Raw genomic sequence first — 18,707 nt, 5'->3', positions numbered from 1 at the left:
AGATCAGTGCTTATGACTGACCACACATTTAGACGTATTATTTATCGCACCTGCACTGCGTAACCTCAGGGATTCATACAGTGTGTTGAAAAACATGCAGGAGTCTGCTAAAGAATGGAATATCTCTTTTGCCGGCTGTGGATTTCTGATGGCTTACTACTGTGGAGTATATAGCTGTTTATTCGAACGGGCCCCGTTTCTTCTTAAGGGGGTGACAAAGATTTGTGGGGCTTCATCTGGTGCTCTCATGGGTGCAGTTATAGCATGCCAAATGTCTCCAGGTACGTTTCAACAATAATTTGTGATTTCTAAACACCCGAAAGTAGTAAAAGAGTATTTTTGGAAAGCACTCGTCAAGGATCAGACAAATCTTTCACATACACAAATGATACTGAATAGTAGTTTTAAAATCCAAATATATCTCCAAATCATAGAATCAATGAACCCCACCACCATGTAATACATTTTGATTACTTTTATATTGATTCAAATTCGTGGTCCTAAAGGATATTCCATTTTGAAGCCAAATGCTGTGAAAATTTGCTGGAAATGTCCCGAGAGGCTCGGAAAGGCACTCTGGGTGCTGTGCATCCCTCCTTCAACCTACTGAAGATAGTACGAAACTTCTTAAGCAGAGACCTGCCCGAGGACGCCCACCTACTCGCCAATGGACGGCTGTATGTGTCACTCACTCGAGTGTCAGATGGGACAAATGTGTTGGTGTCTGAGTTTGACAGTAAAGAAGATCTCATTCAGGTGAACTCAACTCCCTTGTTGACAATGGCTTTTGTTTCCTGATGAATAGATAAGTATTCATGAGGATTAATGATTTGCAGTTTGCTCCCTGTCTGCAGGCTCTGATTTGTAGCTGCTTTTATCCACTGTATTGTGGTGTGATGCCTCCAAGCTATCATGGAATTGTAAGTAGCCAAACACAGCCTTTTGACTGTGATTTTGTGATAAAATTGCTTGCAGTTTTTCAATTAAAGGTGTACTCACTCATTTTTTTTATTAGTTTTAATGTTTTGCTGGCCTTATTATCTTGATATTATTCTGACACCTAGCGGTTTGAATGCAGTATCACGCATGAGAAAATGTACCCATTGTTATCATAGTAATAGGAAAACGAGCTATTAGCAGTAAACCTTTTATTCGATGAGCGAAAGTGTCTGATAACTATCTTTAAGTCTCACAATTCTAATTACGTGATATAAACTCGGAAGTCTTTTTTCCCCTTTCCCCCACTGCAAATTTATATCTCACAATTCGAATAAACTCGCAATTGCGAGATAAAAGGTCAGAATTGCGAGAAGTAAACTCCCAATTGTGAGATAAAAAGTTGCAATTATCTTTAAAAAATTTTATTCTGTGTCAGAAACAAGCTTCCATATATAACAGGGGAGTTGGTGAGATAAAACGTCTCGGGTTACGAATGTAACCATGGTTCCCTGAGAAAGGGAACGAGACTCTGCGTCCTAGGATGCTAATGGGGAATGCCTTCGGTATGACTGGTGTCTGAAGCATGTGTCAAAACACAATAATAACATTGGCTGGCCACAGCCTATGACATCACTACTAGTGTGACCCATGTGACCAGAGTATAAATATGGCACCTTTAATACACGTCATCCACTTCTTGTCTGAAGGAGTGCCTCTTTTCAATTATATAAGTTTTATCCATTTTTTAAAACTTTTTTTCCATCTTATCTGCTTTCAGAGGTATGTAGACGGAGCATTGAGTGATAACATGCCTTTCTCTAGTCTGAGAGAAACAATCACAATCTCCCCTTTTTCTGGAGAGAGCGACATCAGTCCTTACGGCAACCCTTTTTACTTCCATGAAATATACTACAATAACGTCAGCATTCATATCAACTTCATTAACGCACACAGAGTGGTTATTGCATTTTTCCCTCCAGAACCAGAGGTACATTTTTGAATTTATGTTTAATAATCTTGGTACATTTTCAAATCCATACTTACGCCCACATACCCTTTTGGTATTTCATAAGGTCTTGGCTGAGATGTGTCAAAATGGATATAAGGATGCTTTCCTTTTTTTACAAGAATATAGTGAGTAGATTACACTCTTCTTGAGATGATATTTGGGGTAATTGTGTGGCTGTTTAGATCCAATTTTGTTTTGCTTACTAGAACTCCTGAAGCTCAGGTCGCCATTGTCAGAATTATGGGATCATATTTCAACATCTAAGAAATATATTAGTGAAAACAAGCCAACAGTGACTGGGAATTCTAAAAGTATCCTTCCAGAATCCATCAAGAAAGGTAAGACAACAAATAACTGACATTTCACACCAGGAACTTGTAAATCTGGAAAATTACACATGGAGAAATTGATCTATTTTTCACCCCATTTAGTGTTTTTCAAAGCTAGCACGATGGAGAATGAAGAAATAAGGTGTCCTTTCTCAGTGAAACTGGTTTCTTGTCTAATGTGGTGTTTTCTGCCAGTGGAGATGGTGTACATCATGCTTCTAAGGTATCTGTCAAAAACGAGTAAAGTTAAATATTCAAGTCTTTTAATTTTATTCTAAGACTCTGACTGGAATTTAGACTTGCTGAGTGGACTCCAGAGATGTGTAAGATGACAGTTGGAATGATTGGACGAATATGGAAGAGAGCTTTCTTAAGAAGGTTTGAAAGATATTACATATAATCAAAATATTAAGTGTGATGGATCTAAAAAAGAATTTTCTGCCTTCAGGTATTTACATTCACAGAAATGTCCGACTCTTCATCAAGACCCTTCATCTTCAAACCAAACTCACTGATCTGCACAAATTACTATTTACAATTATTTTTAATAAAAAAAAAAATCAATACCCTTTTAAATTATTTTTATGTAATCACTCCACTTAAATGGCCTATAAATGAAAGATTACAGATCATATACAATGTTGATAGACCAGTTTACAAGCTCTTCTCACTTATATATTGTATAGAATACTGAATACTAATAAGAGAAATAAATGTGCACAAGTAGAAATCAAGATAATTGTATTTTAATGAACAAAAAAAGATATTGATGTTTACAGGAGTCAAAAATAGCACCAAATAAGAGCATGTGAATAATTCCATAAATTATAGCATGCTCCAGATTAGTTCAGCCATCTTCATTTGTATAAATGGTCACACTGTATTCTATCATACAGTATTGAAGGCGGAGAGGTGATTGTGTGCATTTTTAAAACAGTGATGTTGAAGCTTCCTCATAAGGAAAACATTTAAAGACATTTACAACCATCAATAATTTATCTTGCAGTGGCATCATAAAAGTTCTTAAAACCATCAAGGTTGCATCCGGGCAACATGTAAAAAGACCTAATTTGTCACATGATGATAGTAACAAAACATTGTTTAAATGTTATCCTTATAGATTTGGCAGTATGATCTTTAAAATTTACACTATAAAAACAAATTGGGTAGTTAAAACTTAAAATATTACTACAGAAACAGACAACAATACGTCCCATCTAAAATATCAAACAAGAATAGTGAATGCTCCTCATGAACAAATCAAGTATCAGTCCCTGATATCACATAATGCAATAAACCAGTGCTCAGAACCTCGTACACTACACTACTGAAAGTAACATCAATGACTCTAAACCATTAAATGTAAAAGATGAGTAAATATTCCAATTCCATAGAAATGCTAAATTCCTAAAAGGGTCTAATTGAAATTCATTGCAAAAACAGTTCTCTTCTTTACTAAAGAGGCATCCGAGATCCCAAAGGCCCCCAATTGAAGTTCAGAGGTACAGTTTCTTTAAAAGCGTAGCAGCCATTGGATTCTCCTTGTGCAAGTTGGGCCACCTTGTATGATACTGTGATTCCTCAAATCGTTCCTGAAATTATATTGTAACAGTCGTCACAGCAGCGCACAGGAGAAAGACACCAGCACACTTTAAGACTCCTGGGTTTGATTCTGAGAAGATGGGAGGCACAGCATATCTGGAAGAACACAGGAACTCCTCCGACAGGCTTCATCTGAAGTCCCTCGCCATGGTCTGTCCTCATACACCCCAGGTTTGGGCTTGAGAGGAGCTGCCGATGTCTGGGATCTGATCGGCGAAAGACTGCGTCATCCACTGACCGTCCTGAATTTGGCTGACGGCGTTTGGATTCGTTGGCGCCTTCTCGGCTGTGTTGGCTGGAGGTGTTCGGAAAAGAAATCGATATTAAAGGTGAAGTAAGCATGATTTTTTTTATGTTAACAAACACATTTTTTGAGATGTCAAACTATGCACATCACTGAAAACACTATTAATTGTATCAATAAGTGGAAATTGGTTATTTTTGCGGTTATCAGAGCAATTTCGTTCTTCCGGATTGAAAAAGCAAAGCTGAAGTAACTTTATGGAAACTGTGGTAGAATGGGGATGGGGCAGAAGCAATGGGGTTTTGTAAGAAAAATATCCATATTTTAAACTTTATAAACTTTAATCACTGGCTTCCGGGAGTGACTGTACGCACACTCACGAGAGAGTCGAGTTCCGGCGGAAGGGTGACCTCTGACCCGACGTATGACGTAGGATATATGACGTAAGCAAATTAGAAGTCTAAATCGAGAAAGAAAAATGTCGGAGGATTTCGATATAAGAGAAGAGAAGCTACGTCCTATGTCGGGTAGGGGTGGTGAAAAAAATCGATTATTGATTAATCGCGAGTATGTTATGGACGAGTATGAATCGATTATCAAATTTTCAAAAATCGATTTTTTATAAAAAAAAAAAATAAAAAAAAAATCCACTCTGCGTGCATTTAGAGCATGTTATGTTATGAGAGGCGAATCACAACTACTTCAGAAAACCCAGCACAGTATAGGAACTACCAGGCAGTGACGTATGTGTACGCTGAAATAAAAAGTATTTCACCTCAGAAAAACGGACGTTCCTGTCCTGTCAGCCGTTATACTGTACTCGTAGCGCACACTCTTCAATTGCACGCGCAAATGCGGAGGGGCGCGCCGTGTATCGCTTCACTGTATAGTGCAAAGTGCAAAGGAAACTACGAGCATGCAACGTTGTTACGTTGTAAATTAGTAAGTCATGAAATAAAAGTAAAATACCAATAAATCACGTTACTGGTACGTCGTGTGTTAGCTGAGAAGGATTTGCATGCAGGCATGATTTTCATTCTATTCACCAGGAGCAGTTTCCATGTTTCATTAACAGTTCTTGTTAGTATTGTGTATTCACCATGGTAACTGTCGTTTCAATATTAACGCCAAAATGCCACTTTATTTTCACTTTGTGTTATTTTTTATATTTGTAAAATACTGTGGTGGCTCATACCAACATTGTATTAAAAGCTAGTTTGGTTCAACTTGATGAGTCACAACACAATGTGATGTATTCATTTCTGTGTTCTACAGAACATAAGCTACATACAAATAATTCTGAAGTTATAACTACACGACACAGAAAGTGCTTTGAGTTGTTACTCAATAAAAGAGTTAAGTAATTCAGCAGCTGACTTTTTTTAATACTGCAATCACTTAGTGTATTTTTGTTTACTGTTGTGAACTGGAAAATCAATAATCGCTAATCGAAAATCGTTAATAATCGAAAATCGACTGTAATCGAATCGGGACTTCAATAATCGTAATCGAATCGAATCGGGAAATCAGACAGATTAACCACCCCTAATGTCGGGTCAGGTCAGAGGTCACCCTTCCGCCGAAATTAGACTCTCGTGAACGCACGTACGCCCATTGCCGGAAGCAAGTGATTATAGTTTGGGAAAAGACATTCAGTTTTGTGTAAAGGAGTGCAAGCGAAAATTCTCTGAAATTAGACGAATGTGAACGGGGCATTGTGATGCCATGCGCTACAATGGACACTTCAAAAACATATAGTATCATCATGCAACCGTTCAGAAAGACAAAAGTTCCAGTTTATATTATTTATTTTGATGTGTCCAGTGTAGACAGCCTCAAAAGAGTTGTGATGCGCCATGTCAAAAAATGCACCCAGTGAACATTCGTTGGATGGGTTTATTATAAGCGAGACGCTCACGTTCGCTCTAGACAGAGGCTGCATCCGAAATGGCATAATTTCCTACTATATATCAGGCGAAAAACAGCATGTGACAAAAGATGTCCGAATGAAAGACAAAAATGGTTAAAAAAATCGTCTTTTGTTTTCCGCAGAAGAAAGATGATACCAACCTGTCTCCTCCGATGTGGAGAAGTTACAAAACCCATTGCTTTGGCCCCCTTCAGGTGCTGATTCTCCATAAGCTCCTCCGAAAGCAGCCTCGTAACCAGGATCATACTGCTCTTCCTTGACGGCAATCCTCTTGGCGTCCTCTGCAAGAGAAAGAGAAGTGGTCAAATACAGTCCATAATTGTATGTACATCACTCTTGGTATGATTGAGAAGCGCAATCATAAAAGTTCTGTATGTACCTTTGGCCAGGCCGAGATCAAAGGTGTATTTGACTTCCTCGACCTCTTTGCTCTTGATCACACCCCTCAGCTCATCTCGGAGCTCTCTGAGCTTGATGTAAAAATGCACTTTGTCCTGAGCACGAGGAAACTGAGCACAGCGGGCGCTGGAGGACGGCATTAGGTACAACGCCTATGGAAAAGCAGCAGTATGCAGCATTTAACGCAAATTTGAGTTTGGCTTTTATCATGCAATGAACCAAAAAAGGCTTCTTACCGTCTCAGAATCAGGAACTTTGTGAGGCTGTAGGCCAAACTGTAGTGTTTTGGGCTTTTTCCCAAATATCTCCCTACAGAACATTTCATAAATACCTGAAACAATTAAAAGGAATTGTTAAATGCACGTATTTGTAACAGTTGTATCCTTCACGTTCTGTATCTGTGGTGAAAAACGTACATTTCCCGTTAAAAACCGCTATGAGTGGCTTGAATTTCTTTATTTTTTCCACTAAGATTTTTCCACCTTCTCTTAGTTCCTTACTGCAGAAGGGTGACAAGCAAAACAGGTTAGAAGAACATCATGGCTTTCAGTCATGAAGGAAAGCAGCGTGATTATATCCCGCACCTAGAGAGATCTTTGCTTCCTGGTGTCGCTCTCTCTACCATATTTGTGAAGCCGATGCCGTATTTCTCAGGCAAACTCTGATCATCCATGTGATTTAGTAGCTTGTCAGTGAATCCAGACAGGAACAGGCACTTCCCTTAAAGATTGACAAAATGAGAGATTTTGAACAATTTATTAAAAAAAATATTAATATAATATAGAAAAAAATTGTTTTTATTGATTATCACAACTATTTACATAACAATATTTCTGTATTTATATTATAATTATATTGATATCAATTAATTCTAGCAATATAAAATACCTCTTTTTATATTTGTAAACAACCACTTTTTAAAATGTTATAATATTAACCATCGTTATTAATACTACTAAATTAAATAATGAAAATAATAATATTTACATTGTTATGTTAATGTAAATATAATAATAGTTTGAAGATCAGTTGAAGATGACTAGGAAGGGTTGACAAAATTGCTCAACTTTTGAACAGTTCCTTTTTAAAATATTAGCATAAGACAGCGAATTGGTATATTACTGTTTACAATGTTATTAACGTAAATTATTTCTATTATATTCAAATATTTTTTTATTTGTATTATCATATTTATTGACCTTAGAATCTCTCTTTTTTATATATATATATATATTATTATTATAATAGTAATAATATATGAATATTTATATTGGCAATAATACAAATTAAATAATATAATAATCTAAAATGTTAAAGAGGAATAGAATTAAAGCCTACTTACAAAAATGGTTTCCTGGTCCAGGGAACCATCTTCCAATGTAGGCCGCCATCAACCCTGGATTAATTCCGATCTGTATCATAAAAAATAATTTCAGTCATTTGGCTTCAATGTCATTTTGGTTTTAACGTTCTTCATCATATTTTTTAGACAAAAAACTTACAATGACATAGTCCAGATTGGGGATAAGGATATCAGGCAGCGTCCTCTTCATGACTTCCTCCTCCGACATGCCCTTAAAACGATCGACTTTCCTCTTGACTTTCTTGAAGGTTTCATCAATCTTCTCCTGTCCTTCAGCAGGCGGGGCCTCCTTATCCTCCTTAGCTTTCTTGGGTTTGGGTCCGGGTTTGGCTCTGGCTTTAGGTTCAGCTTTGGCTTTGGGTTCTTTGCTCGCCGGCCTTCCTCGCTTTTTAGCAGGTGCTTAAAGGGAAAAAAAAACTTTGATTTACTTAAAGCTACATGAGAGTTCGCATTCAGTTTGCAGAGCTCATTTCTACTGTTTGAAAACACACGGCACTGGAAAACTACCTTTCTGTGCAGCAGCAGCCTGTTGGGCAGCATCCTCTGGGTGTACAGGCATCTGCTGCATGACCCCATCCTCTCTGGGTCCCTCCATCATAAAGCCAGCATTGCCATTAGCCATGTGAGGATACTGAGCCTGAAGGGTCTGTAGATGCTGCTGAGCTGACTGAACCCTATTTCAAAAATAAAAATAGGGCCCGAAGTTGTCAGTCCAACTTATACAAAAAAAGGCCAATTCTACAAGTGCATATTTAAAGGTGCAAAGAGCGATTTCTGAGAAATGCTTTTAAGAGTGGATCGGACCGAGCAGCACAACACACTTGTAGCCAATCAGCAGTAGGGGGCGTGTCCACTCATGAGAGAGCGTGAGCAAGAGGGAGATTTGAAGAAAGACTGTAGAAAGAGCGATGGCTGAGAGACATTACAAACGGCTATGATAAAGAGACATCCACTCTTGCATTGTGCGTTTGTGCATTTTGGGGGCGGAGCAATGAAGGGAGGGGTGTGTATGCTTAGGTTGATTTTAAATATCAACAGTGTTTCTCAGAAATTGCTTACTGCACCTTTAACAATATGCAAACTAGAAATAGATCAGTTAATTGAGTTACACGTAGCCTATTTCTTTAAATTATTTTTACGATAAATGGCAAAAATTCTTATCTATACGGTCTCTAAAGAATAACACCCAACACTGTGGAAACAATGGTGTTTACAGGTAAAGTAAATTATATAAGGTATTATTTGCATAATTACTCCTTAACTCAACAAGTAAGAAACATGTAGGCCTACCAGTTAAAACGAAGATGAAAATATATTTGTAACCACTTAGATTGCAAACATTTGCATAAATAAAACAACATATTATTAATCATGTATTGATTTTTTATTAATTATTAAACAAATATATTTATAATAACTATTCAATTTATGTTTTTTTAATAAAATAAATGTAAAATAAACATTAAATATAACTAGACATAGGCTAATGTCTAGCCTAGTACAACAAGAAACACTTATTTAACAATTACACAACACGAAAAGATAAAATTACATTTGCACCCAGTTTGATTTCAAAGTTCAAACATTTGCATACATTTTTATGGCACGATAATAATAATAATAATAGAAATTATAAATAATTATAAAAAGTATAATTTATTTTATAATAACTACAATTTGTTTTTGTTTTTACTAAAATGTTCACAATTAAAATAACCATTGAAAATAGTTTAATTACTTGATATAAGTACCACTACTTCTACATTACAGTTATCAGACACAAAAATAAGCAGCATCAGTCAAACAAAGAAAAGAAAATATCTCGAATGCAAATAGAAGCAATTTCTATAAAGTGATACTGAGTGTATAATGTGAGAAAAGCATAACATTAATGCAACCGGGATCTGTGCAAATAAACAGTTAATAATTGCAGAAGCAAACACAAGTGGCAACGCCAAGGCAGGTTGTAATTGTTGACTCGTGCATTGCCGTTAGTAGCATTCAAAACCAGACTGAAGTGCTGAATGTTATTATCACATAAAATCAGTGGGATCTTAATTAATCTTGGCGCCAATTGATGACAAATGGGGGGACACTCACCATTGTTGGAGGTATTCCGAGGGGGCATGGGGCAAAGATCCATAGAGCCTTTCATCCATCTCTACGGGATTTACTTAAATAAATCAATATGTGTGTTCATATCAACAGCAATTTCAGTGGTACTCTCACAGGAGAATATTTATAACCTGCCCTTATTATAGGCTTACTTGTAGATTGCTTTATTAATTAATATGTTCAATTATATAGAAAACTCGAAAATACATTCCTGAATGAATATCAAAACATATCCAGCCTAGGTTGGCTTAAGTGTATAAACCAGATCAGAAAAGGTTCGGTGTGCTGGATTTTAAACTCCACGTAATCACCAGCACATCTCGCACCACTATTTTGCCACAGCAGGCAGTAGTTTACTTTAAACTGCGGTAAACTGCGAACTTAAATAAATTTAGCGACCACATATTCTTCCAGCAGGTAAACGGAAATAGATACTTTATTTTTCGTTAAGAAAAACAATATATGTGATACTGTTAGCATGATTGGCTAACGCTGGCCTAGTGTGCCAATTCATTGAGTACAATGAATGATGGTCGCTAGCTAAATGTGCAGCGCGTTTCTATCGATATAAACGGTCTTTCCATAGTGTTATTAGTCAAATTAAGCTCTTATTTGTTAAATTAATACATACCGTTATGATATGATTCGAACGATAGTCCACTGAAAGGTTGATTTTTCTCGTTTTAGTAACAAAACCGGTGAAAGCAACAAAGACGAGACCAACAGCTAGAAATCAATTTGACAGTGGAGCGAACCAAAACACTAGGACTGGGGGTGTAATTGGCACAGTATGACTATTTCTTCCGTTTAATGTAGAAAGGAAAATAAAGGAATCATAATTTAATATTAAATATAATTATTCTAAATGTAAAAACTGAAAACGTGTTCCAGGCTCTTCTTTTTATCTTAATTTTAGTATGGCAATGAAAAACGGTACCCCTCTAAAGTTAATAGTATGACCCCGGTCTCCTGTGACATTTAAACGCTTCAAAGCGAGCTTCCTATTGGCTGCGCTTAAATAAATAAGAAATTCTCTTTTACCATGTAGCAAATGCCTATATATATATCATACATATATATATACATATATATATATAAACAAACAAAACTGGTATTGCTGTTAATAAACGAAAAACATTTTGTAAGACTCGTTTTGAAAAGAGAAACAGGCACAGGATTGACTACACGAGCCAATGGTGCTTCGACCCCGATATATTTTTAATTGACAATAACTAATATACACATGGCTTTTCATCATATTTGCTTTGCCATTTGCTTTTATTTGCCCTAAAACAGTTCCATTAGTAACACATACATATAAAAAATAAAATACAACTAACAGAATAATAACATACATAGTACAGAATTCTCACAGCAACAATAAAGCAGGATTATTATGATGCAACAAAACAGGTATAAATGATAATAAACAGTTATGCCCACTGACTGCAAAATAACAAAACATTTCTAAAAAGTCTAAAAATACCATTCAAAATGAGGTAAATTGAGTGATCGGTATTCAATAAGCACCATAATGTGGGATTGAGCATGCCATATAAATCCATGCATTGAAGGCATGCACAGTGATAAACCTCCTCCAGAGGCCAGTCATCATGGTTTGAAATTTGCTACACGGAAATACTCCTATTGAAAAACATGTGCATGTCAAATATTAGGTCTTCTCAGAATAATCCTAATACCACAGAAATGTATAAATTTAGTAAATATGAAACTATATAAACAAACATTCAGCATACATTACCATTCAAAAGTTTGGGGTCGGTAAGATTTTTTTTGAAAGAAGTCTCTTCTGCTCACCAAGGCTTTATTTATATAATCAAAAATACAGTAAAAACTGTAATATTGTGAAGTATTACTACAATTTTATTATTATTTTAAAATAGAATTTATTCCTTTGATGGAAGGCTGAATTTGAAATCATTCAGAAATCATTCTAATATGCTGATTTGGTGGTCAAGAAACATATTTTATATTAGAAAACAGTTTAACTGCTTAATATTTTTGTAGAAACCGTGACATTTGTCAGGATTCTTTGATGAAAGGAAAGTTTAAAATAATGTTTATTTGAAATAGAAATCTTTTGTAACATTATAAATGTCTTTACTGTCACTTTTTTTTTTTAAGTATTCATTTCTTTAAAAAAAATCTTATTAACCCCAAACTTTTGGACAGTAGTGTATGAGATTAAAGTTTCCTTAAAAAAGATAATAAAAACAATATAGTGGCACAAAATTAGAAAAATGTCTCAAACAGAAAGTCTCACATTCATTCAAGCAACAAAGCTTTGTTACACACACACACACAGAAATCATATACATTAAATATTCCAGGTAACAACTTAGTATCATCACTTAGGAAGATAGCCAAAACATACTGAAATATTAAATAAAACAATAAAAAAAAAGTTTAGTTGGTCCTTCTCAGTTCATGCAGTGTAGACAAACAGTCTTTGTGCCATAACTACTTCTCAGGTTGTTCGGCTGTTGTTGCTACATCTGATGTCTGGAATCTGGTCTGCAAATGGCTGCATTGTCCACCGGTTATCCGTTACCTGGTCTAGAGAATGTTGACAATTATTATGAGCACCTGACACAAAATGGTTCATATTCTTTCTGAACACAATATGTATGTGCCTGTATCTGTAGAAGGATGGGCTCCAAACGCTTGCTGTGGTTCCCCCCATGATCCATGCGCACAGGTCTTCTCGTACTCAGGGTCATGCTGCTCTTCTTTAATTGCCAATCGTTTGGCATCCTCTAGAAAAAACAACATCAAAAGACTTTGGTTACCAACATGTTTTCGAACAGCACATTAATAGAAAAATGTTTTAAAGTCACCTCGGAGTGTTGCAGCATTTATTATAAATGATTTATCTGATGTGCACATCATTACATGAGATCGACCAATAGCAAACCACAACCATCCAAACAAGTCCCGTCCTACATTTTTTTCTTGCTCGAGAAGCCGTTTCACTCAGATATACATCACAATATGGAAGAAAAGTTTCATGCCGACTTTAAATTGTGAAACTCTTCACCTTTGGCCAGAGTCACATCAAATGTGTAGTTTGTCTCTTGGATCTCCTGAGTCTTCCCCTCTCCCTTCAGCTGATCCCTGAGATCTTTTAGCTTGATGTAGAAGTGCACTTTGTCCTGAGCACGAGGAAACTGGGCACAGCGTGGGCTAGACGATGGCATCAGATAGCAAACCTGGACAACAGAACCTCATTTCTAATCAAAATGCAACTTTAAACAGGAAAATTCAAAGTACCATCAAGAAAGAAGCTCGTACCGTCTCCGTTTCGGGCACTTTGTAGGGCTGCAATCCGAACTCTAAGTTCTTGGCCTTCACTCCAAATATCTCCTTGCAAAATGTTTCATAAATACCTGAAATGAAGGATTAAATTACACAATGGCCTGGTTTCACAGACAGGGCTTAGATTAAGCAAGGATTAGGCCTTAGTTAAATTAGGAGATTTAAGTAGTTTTTATAAACATGCCTTAGAAAAAAGCATTACTGGTGTGCATCTTGAGACAAATAGCAATGACATGTTTTAAAGGGATACTCCACTTTTTTTGGAAATAGGCTCATTTTACAAGTCCCCCAGAGTTAAACAGTTTTACCGTTTTTTTATCCATTCAGCCGATCTTCGGTTCTGGCGGAACCACTTTTAGCATAGATCATTGATCTTCTGTAGTTACATCGTGCTCTAAAGACCGACGGAAAATGTAAAGTTGCGATTTTCTAGGCTGATATGGGTAGGAACTATACTCTCATTCCTGCGTAATAATCAAGAAACGTTACTGCCTTACCATGAGTGCGGCAGGCGTAATGATATGACGCAGCGCCTGAAAATAGTCCCCAGCTCGGTAACTTCCGACGCTCCCTGTGCAAGCAGGTTGTCACGTTGGTTATGTTGACGGAAGGTAGCCTATTTTCAGGCGCTGCGTCAAATCATTACGCCTCATTACGAAACATAAGTTTCTTGATTATTACGCAGGAATGAGAGTATAGTTCCTACCCATATCAGCCTAGAAAATCGCAACTTTACATTTTCCGTCGGTCTTTAGTGCACGATGTAACTACAGAAGAGTCAAGTTATAAATAGGAAAAATATCGAAACTCTTTAGTCATTTTTTTGAGAGAAATGCTAATGGTCTTGTCCACTTCAATGATCTATGCTAAGCTATGCTAAAAGTGGTACCGCCAAAACCGGAGATCGGCTGAATGGATTCAAAAACGGTAAAACTGTTTAACTCTGGGGGAGTTGTAAAATGAGCCTATTTCCAAAAAAGTGGAGTATCCCTTTAAGAGATGTCAGTGTAAGTTGCTTTCAGTTAAAACCGCCCAAACATGCATTTTAGTCTGGGACTAGTCTTGAGTGTTAAATGAGAGTTAAAACCAAACCGAAGACTTACATTTCCCATTGAACACAGCGATTAAAGGTCTGTATTTCTGGAGTTTTTCCAAAAGCTGGTGGCCACCTTCACGGATCTCTTTGCTGCAAAACAATACTTTTTTCAAATGTACTTACATCAAGAATTTTCTAACATCAAATCAGGGCAAAAACACATTTTTAAGGTGCAGTCACATTTGTGAAATGTCAGCAAAACTTTCATTAGTGTATCAGCCAATGTCAATGTGGCGAATTCATAAGACCGAAATCGTGTGGAAATCTTTCGCCCTTGTGAAATTCCCAATCACGTGGATTCCAATTTAAATGACTGGATTTTGTCTGTGAAAATTCACCGTACAACGGTAAATGTGCCCGCACCTTTTCCCCCCAGATAATGCTAAACTCTTACTTTGATAGGTCTTTACTCCCAGGTGTGGTCCTCTCCACCATATTGGTGAAACCAATGCCATAGCGTTCAGGTAGTGTCTGATCGTGCATGTGGTTCAACTGTTCTTCAGTCAGCCCGGAGAGAAACAAGCACTTCCCTATAAGACATTCAAATCAAAAAACAAGTATAAATACATAAACAACCTTTAACAACCATTGAAATCGGCTGAATAATACATACAAAAATGGTTCCCAGGATTTGGATAATGCCTTCCCTTGAAGGCTGACAACAGTCCAGGATTGATGCCGATCTACAAAATTAGCATACAATAAATACATTTAAACCAGATTTATATATACATATATATATACACACACACTTACTGGCCACTTTATTAGATACACCTGTTCAACTGCTTGTTAATGCAAATATCTAATCAGCCAATAACATGGCAGCATTTAAGCATGCAGACATGGTTAAAACAGTCTGCTGAAGTTTAAACTGAGCATCAGAATTGCGAGGAAAGGTGATTTAAGTGACTATGAACGTGGCAGGGTTGTTGGTGACAGACGGGCTGGTCTGAGTATTTCTGAAACTGCTGATCTACTGGGATTTTTATGCACAACCATCTTTAGGGTTTACAGAGAATGGGCTAAAAAAGAGTGGAAGTGGAATATAAACAATTTTAAATGATTTATGGTTAAAATAAATGTATACCAAATTTATAGAATAAATAAATAAAATACAGATCAAACTTGCAGTCTATATAATACAATAACTCACAATCAGCAAGTCAAGATTATGCGTGATGACGTCTGGCAGCTTTCTAGACATGACTTCCTCCACTGACATGCCGTTGAACCGATCTAACGTCCTCTTTGCTTTCTTGGCAGACTCCTCAGCTTCCGTCTTTTCCTTTCCTTCACCTTTTAGAGGCCTTCCCCTTTTCTTTCCTTTTGCTGTCAATGTCGGAGGGGCTGCAAAACAGATATTTGATAAGTTGTACAAATGGGCTGCAGAAATATCCCAGTTAAAAGGGCTGTACCTGGTTGTTGGACAGAGGGTTGATGATGATGATGATTTTGAGGTTGATCCAGATATGGATCTTGATGAGGTTGATCCAGATATGAATCTTGATGAGGTTGATCCAGATATGGATCTTGGTGAGGCTGATGAGGTTGATCCAGATATGGATCTTGATGCACTGCTAAATCAGTCATGATTTTGTCTTCCATGGGTCTCTCGGCGTACTGTGTGGCATTAACCAGCTGGTGGTACTGCGGCACCTGCTCCGGCTGGTACTGCTGTGGACTGGTTTGATACCTGAGAAAACAAAATTACAAAGAAAGAAACACTGCACTTACTTGATACGCTTCGGAATAATCTGACCCTTTCCCTGTCGGTGCTTTGACATTTAACATACACCATCATATCCCATTTTGAGAACATTTGTTGAGATGTTAATCTTAATCACATTATTTTTAAAAAAAAATCACTAGTTTAATTCAAAGATGTATGAACTCTTTTGGGTTCTTTTTGGGCTGGGCAAACTTACCAATACTGAAGATAATCCATAGGGGCCGTCAGAGATGAATACTGCCTTTCTTCCATCTTAATTGGTGGTCTTACTTTAATAGATTAATATTCATGTTTATGTTACTAAAATGCCAGCTGGTAAACCACACCTCCCTTTGTTTGATATTTTTTTTACATCCGTCCCGTTTTCATTAGACTTGGCTTATAAATGAAACGTCACAAGATAAAATAAAATACACATTAACTAGAAATATACATATTTTAAAGACTAATTAGCCTCATGTTATGGGCAACACTTTAGGATGCAGCTAACTAGCTCATTGCATTCAATAGGCTAAGAGCTGTGTGTGGACGCATACAAGCATAACTCGTTTCGTTACATACAGATATATTTCTGTGCGTTTGGGTTATGAATCTTACCTGCCATATATATTCTTCAGACCTTTTCTGGCACATATCAGTATTTAATGCAGAAAAATATGAGCTAAATGATGCTACACATGATGAATGAAGCCGGTGTACGTAAAAATGTCAACAAAGGTAAAGGCTAGATTCAAAATAAAAGTCCCGGTTACTGATCCAATTACATATTTTTGGACTTAAAGCTTTATATTTGTATTTACTTATTATAGATGACGATTTAAAAGTTGACGTTTTAAAACATAAAGACAAAAAAAACATTCGTGCTGAATTTACATCTAAGCTTTTATACAATAAAACATTAGTTTTCTAATGGTTGGCTTCACATAGTTGGACTCTACCATTATTTACAAAGGGGAAGTGGTATTTTTCTCTTCATGCATGTCTATATAAAACGCACCTTATGGCATACATGAAATTACTACAGTTCAAGTAAGTGTAGAATAAAGTATTTAATCACTTTAACAAATTTTCATCAATTGCTTGGGAAAAATAGGGAAAATCATTCATTTCAGTACACCCCATGATAAACGTGACTTACAATACTCCCAAAGCATGTGAGACATGTAACAAGAACCTTTACTGCTGAATGTCGAATAACGAAACCACTCCGTAATGTTATTTCGACTATAACTTAACAAGGTTAGTGAATCATTCTTATCTGCTTAATGTAGGAAATATAATCCTGTTGTCATTCAATTGCACATACACTTCATTTGTTGCTTCGTTTAAGATAGCTAGCAGTGATTAAATGACCTTACAGCAAAGATCGATGTAACGTTAATTAAATTGACTGATAAAATACTTATACTCACTTGAAATGCTTGTGTACATTATATATTTTTTGAGTTGCATTGGAAGAAGCTACAACTTTATGGCTACAACATATGAAAATGTGTTGTAGACTAGCTGTTAGGTAAACCAAGGAAAATAATGGCTTATTGTTATTATATTGTTGATAAAAAATAAAAAATTTAAACATGTGTTATTGTTATTATTATTTATAATAGATATTACATTATTTTATATAGTGGTAATGGGTTAACATAACCCAGAATGCTCCTTCCTATTTAAATACTAACACTGTTAAGTGGGGCAATTATAACTTTTTTTTTTTTTTTTTTCTTTAGGTATAAATTCTCTTAATTGGCATAACACTTGTCAGCCAGCTGAGTTTTAAGGATGCCAGCAGGTGTATCTTGGCCAAGATATCTAAGGATGTTTGGAGCCAGTGTGTTGTCAATGTTTGCTGGAGCACAGGTTGTGCATCAGTATTACCGTCCTGATTTAGTAAGTTTCCAGATCCGGTTTTGTGCTTTTTTATTTTATTTTAGGTGTTTGTACAACCTTGATGATTGTCTGTAAATGTGATTTGCTATTTTCTGTAATTTTACATATTGTCTGTAGGGATTTTACTTGACTGTCTATTTTTTTTTATTAAATTTTTTGGAATTATATGTATCAATTCATGTTTTACCGGTAATTAAGTCCAGGATTGTGGATAATAAAAAATAAATTAGATTATTTTTAACTTCATGTTGACTGGAAACATTATGTACGGCATAAACAATTTTTTTTTTTTTTTTCCTAAATCATAGACCATTCCAGATGTCCCACCAAAGCCTGGAGAACTGCAAACAGAACTTCTTGGCTTGAAAGAAAGACAGACAGACTCTGTGTCTGAGAAACAGTGACCCATTGATTTGTTTTTCATAGCTACTGTTTATATAAAACATAAAATCTTTTTTTCAAAGCCTGAGTAAAATGATACAAAAGTTATTTTATTCTGTGAATAAAGTTATTTATACGTGTACGGTGTACTGTCTCCATTTGTCATATAAAACTCAAACTCAAAAATATTTTTTTCTTTATCTGTACAGTTGTTTTGTGTTATAGACTAATTGAGAGTTTCTGCAACCATTTCAGATCTTGATGCTTTTATTTTGGAAAAAAAAAAAATTAATAAATGTGGAAATTAAACTGTCTTAGTAAAATAAGACTTTTCTCTGAAAAAAT

At 36.1% G+C, this 18,707-nt stretch overlaps 4 protein-coding genes across 12 annotated transcripts; 2 read left to right on the top strand and 2 right to left on the bottom strand.

Annotated features, from left to right (window-relative positions):
• Positions 1-5: 5 nt before the first annotated feature.
• On the top strand, positions 6-3,835 carry LOC308684825 (patatin-like phospholipase domain-containing protein 2). Of its 5 annotated transcripts, none has more exons than XM_081356150.1 (9): positions 6-281; positions 507-756; positions 855-920; positions 1,718-1,927; positions 2,013-2,073; positions 2,155-2,286; positions 2,380-2,500; positions 2,575-2,655; positions 2,726-2,924. In XM_081356150.1, exons 1-9 carry the CDS (start codon positions 265-267, stop codon positions 2,790-2,792), a joined length of 1,005 nt encoding a protein of 334 aa, XP_081212276.1. In that variant the 5' UTR covers positions 6-264; the 3' UTR covers positions 2,793-2,924. The 5 variants fall into 5 exon arrangements, with proteins under 5 accessions (XP_081212276.1, XP_081212273.1, XP_081212274.1 ...); XM_081356147.1 differs by lacking the exon at positions 2,726-2,924 and adding an exon at positions 3,739-3,835 and having other exon boundaries at positions 12-281; positions 524-756; positions 837-920; XM_081356148.1 differs by having other exon boundaries at positions 12-281; positions 524-756.
• tdg.1 (thymine DNA glycosylase, tandem duplicate 1) lies at positions 3,009-10,702 on the bottom strand. 4 transcript variants are annotated; one of them, XM_081356141.1, is made up of 11 exons: positions 10,562-10,678; positions 9,916-9,988; positions 8,323-8,489; positions 7,955-8,214; positions 7,795-7,864; positions 7,037-7,172; positions 6,869-6,951; positions 6,689-6,783; positions 6,433-6,604; positions 6,194-6,334; positions 3,009-4,174 (listed from the first exon to the last, which is right to left on the bottom strand). In XM_081356141.1, the coding sequence occupies exons 2-11, from the start codon at positions 9,972-9,974 to the stop codon at positions 4,038-4,040; spliced, it is 1,320 nt and encodes a 439-aa protein (XP_081212267.1). In that variant the 5' UTR covers positions 9,975-9,988; positions 10,562-10,678; the 3' UTR covers positions 3,009-4,037. The 4 variants fall into 4 exon arrangements, with proteins under 4 accessions (XP_081212267.1, XP_081212268.1, XP_081212270.1 ...); XM_081356142.1 differs by having other exon boundaries at positions 9,916-9,976; XM_081356144.1 differs by lacking the exon at positions 9,916-9,988 and having other exon boundaries at positions 10,562-10,702.
• Positions 4,077-18,502, top strand: uqcc6 (ubiquinol-cytochrome c reductase complex assembly factor 6). Of its 2 annotated transcripts, none has more exons than XM_081356152.1 (3): positions 4,077-4,208; positions 17,822-17,981; positions 18,290-18,502. In XM_081356152.1, the coding sequence occupies exons 2-3, from the start codon at positions 17,874-17,876 to the stop codon at positions 18,383-18,385; spliced, it is 204 nt and encodes a 67-aa protein (XP_081212278.1). In that variant the 5' UTR covers positions 4,077-4,208; positions 17,822-17,873; the 3' UTR covers positions 18,386-18,502. The 2 variants fall into 2 exon arrangements, with proteins under 2 accessions (XP_081212278.1, XP_081212277.1); XM_081356151.1 differs by lacking the exon at positions 4,077-4,208 and adding an exon at positions 17,240-17,333.
• tdg.2 (thymine DNA glycosylase, tandem duplicate 2) lies at positions 11,110-16,813 on the bottom strand. Its single transcript, XM_081356145.1, has 11 exons — positions 16,692-16,813; positions 16,291-16,363; positions 15,781-16,058; positions 15,519-15,712; positions 14,976-15,045; positions 14,757-14,892; positions 14,370-14,452; positions 13,243-13,337; positions 12,989-13,160; positions 12,585-12,707; positions 11,110-12,507 (listed from the first exon to the last, which is right to left on the bottom strand). Exons 1-11 carry the CDS (start codon positions 16,696-16,698, stop codon positions 12,419-12,421), a joined length of 1,320 nt encoding a protein of 439 aa, XP_081212271.1. The 5' UTR covers positions 16,699-16,813; the 3' UTR covers positions 11,110-12,418.
• Positions 18,503-18,707: the final 205 nt, after the last annotated feature.

This window comes from Scardinius erythrophthalmus, assembly GCF_964197995.2.
Source record: "Scardinius erythrophthalmus genome assembly, chromosome: 24".
Lineage (NCBI taxonomy): Eukaryota > Metazoa > Chordata > Actinopteri > Cypriniformes > Leuciscidae > Scardinius > Scardinius erythrophthalmus.
Note: the sequence above shows the minus strand (reverse complement) of the source record. Positions and strands in the feature narration are given on the sequence as shown.

Bases quoted from the DNA above. Each gene is read 5' to 3' on its own strand.
- LOC308684825 (XM_081356146.1), top strand. From the start codon at position 95: ATGCAGGAGTCTGCTAAAGAATGGAATATCTCTTTTGCCGGCTGTGGA. The intron at 282-523 runs GTACGTTTCAAC...TCCATTTTGAAG, and splicing joins AGCATGCCAAATGTCTCCAG to CCAAATGCTGTGAAAATTTG. The intron at 2,656-2,725 runs GTTTGAAAGATA...TTCTGCCTTCAG, and splicing joins AAGAGAGCTTTCTTAAGAAG to GTATTTACATTCACAGAAAT.
- tdg.2 (XM_081356145.1), bottom strand. The intron at 15,046-15,518 runs GTGAGTTATTGT...CTAATTTTGTAG, and splicing joins ATAATCTTGACTTGCTGATT to ATCGGCATCAATCCTGGACT. The intron at 13,161-13,242 runs GTACGAGCTTCT...TCTGTTGTCCAG, and splicing joins AAGTGCCCGAAACGGAGACG to GTTTGCTATCTGATGCCATC.
- tdg.1 (XM_081356141.1), bottom strand. From the start codon at position 9,974: ATGGATGAAAGGCTCTATGGATCTTTGCCCCATGCCCCCTCGGAATAC. The intron at 6,784-6,868 runs GTACGTTTTTCA...TAATTGTTTCAG, and splicing joins AGCGGTTTTTAACGGGAAAT to GTATTTATGAAATGTTCTGT. The intron at 4,175-6,193 runs GTTGGTATCATC...GAACACCTCCAG, and splicing joins CTCCACATCGGAGGAGACAG to CCAACACAGCCGAGAAGGCG.
- uqcc6 (XM_081356152.1), top strand. From the start codon at position 17,874: ATGCCAGCAGGTGTATCTTGGCCAAGATATCTAAGGATGTTTGGAGCC. The intron at 17,982-18,289 runs GTAAGTTTCCAG...CCTAAATCATAG, and splicing joins AGTATTACCGTCCTGATTTA to ACCATTCCAGATGTCCCACC.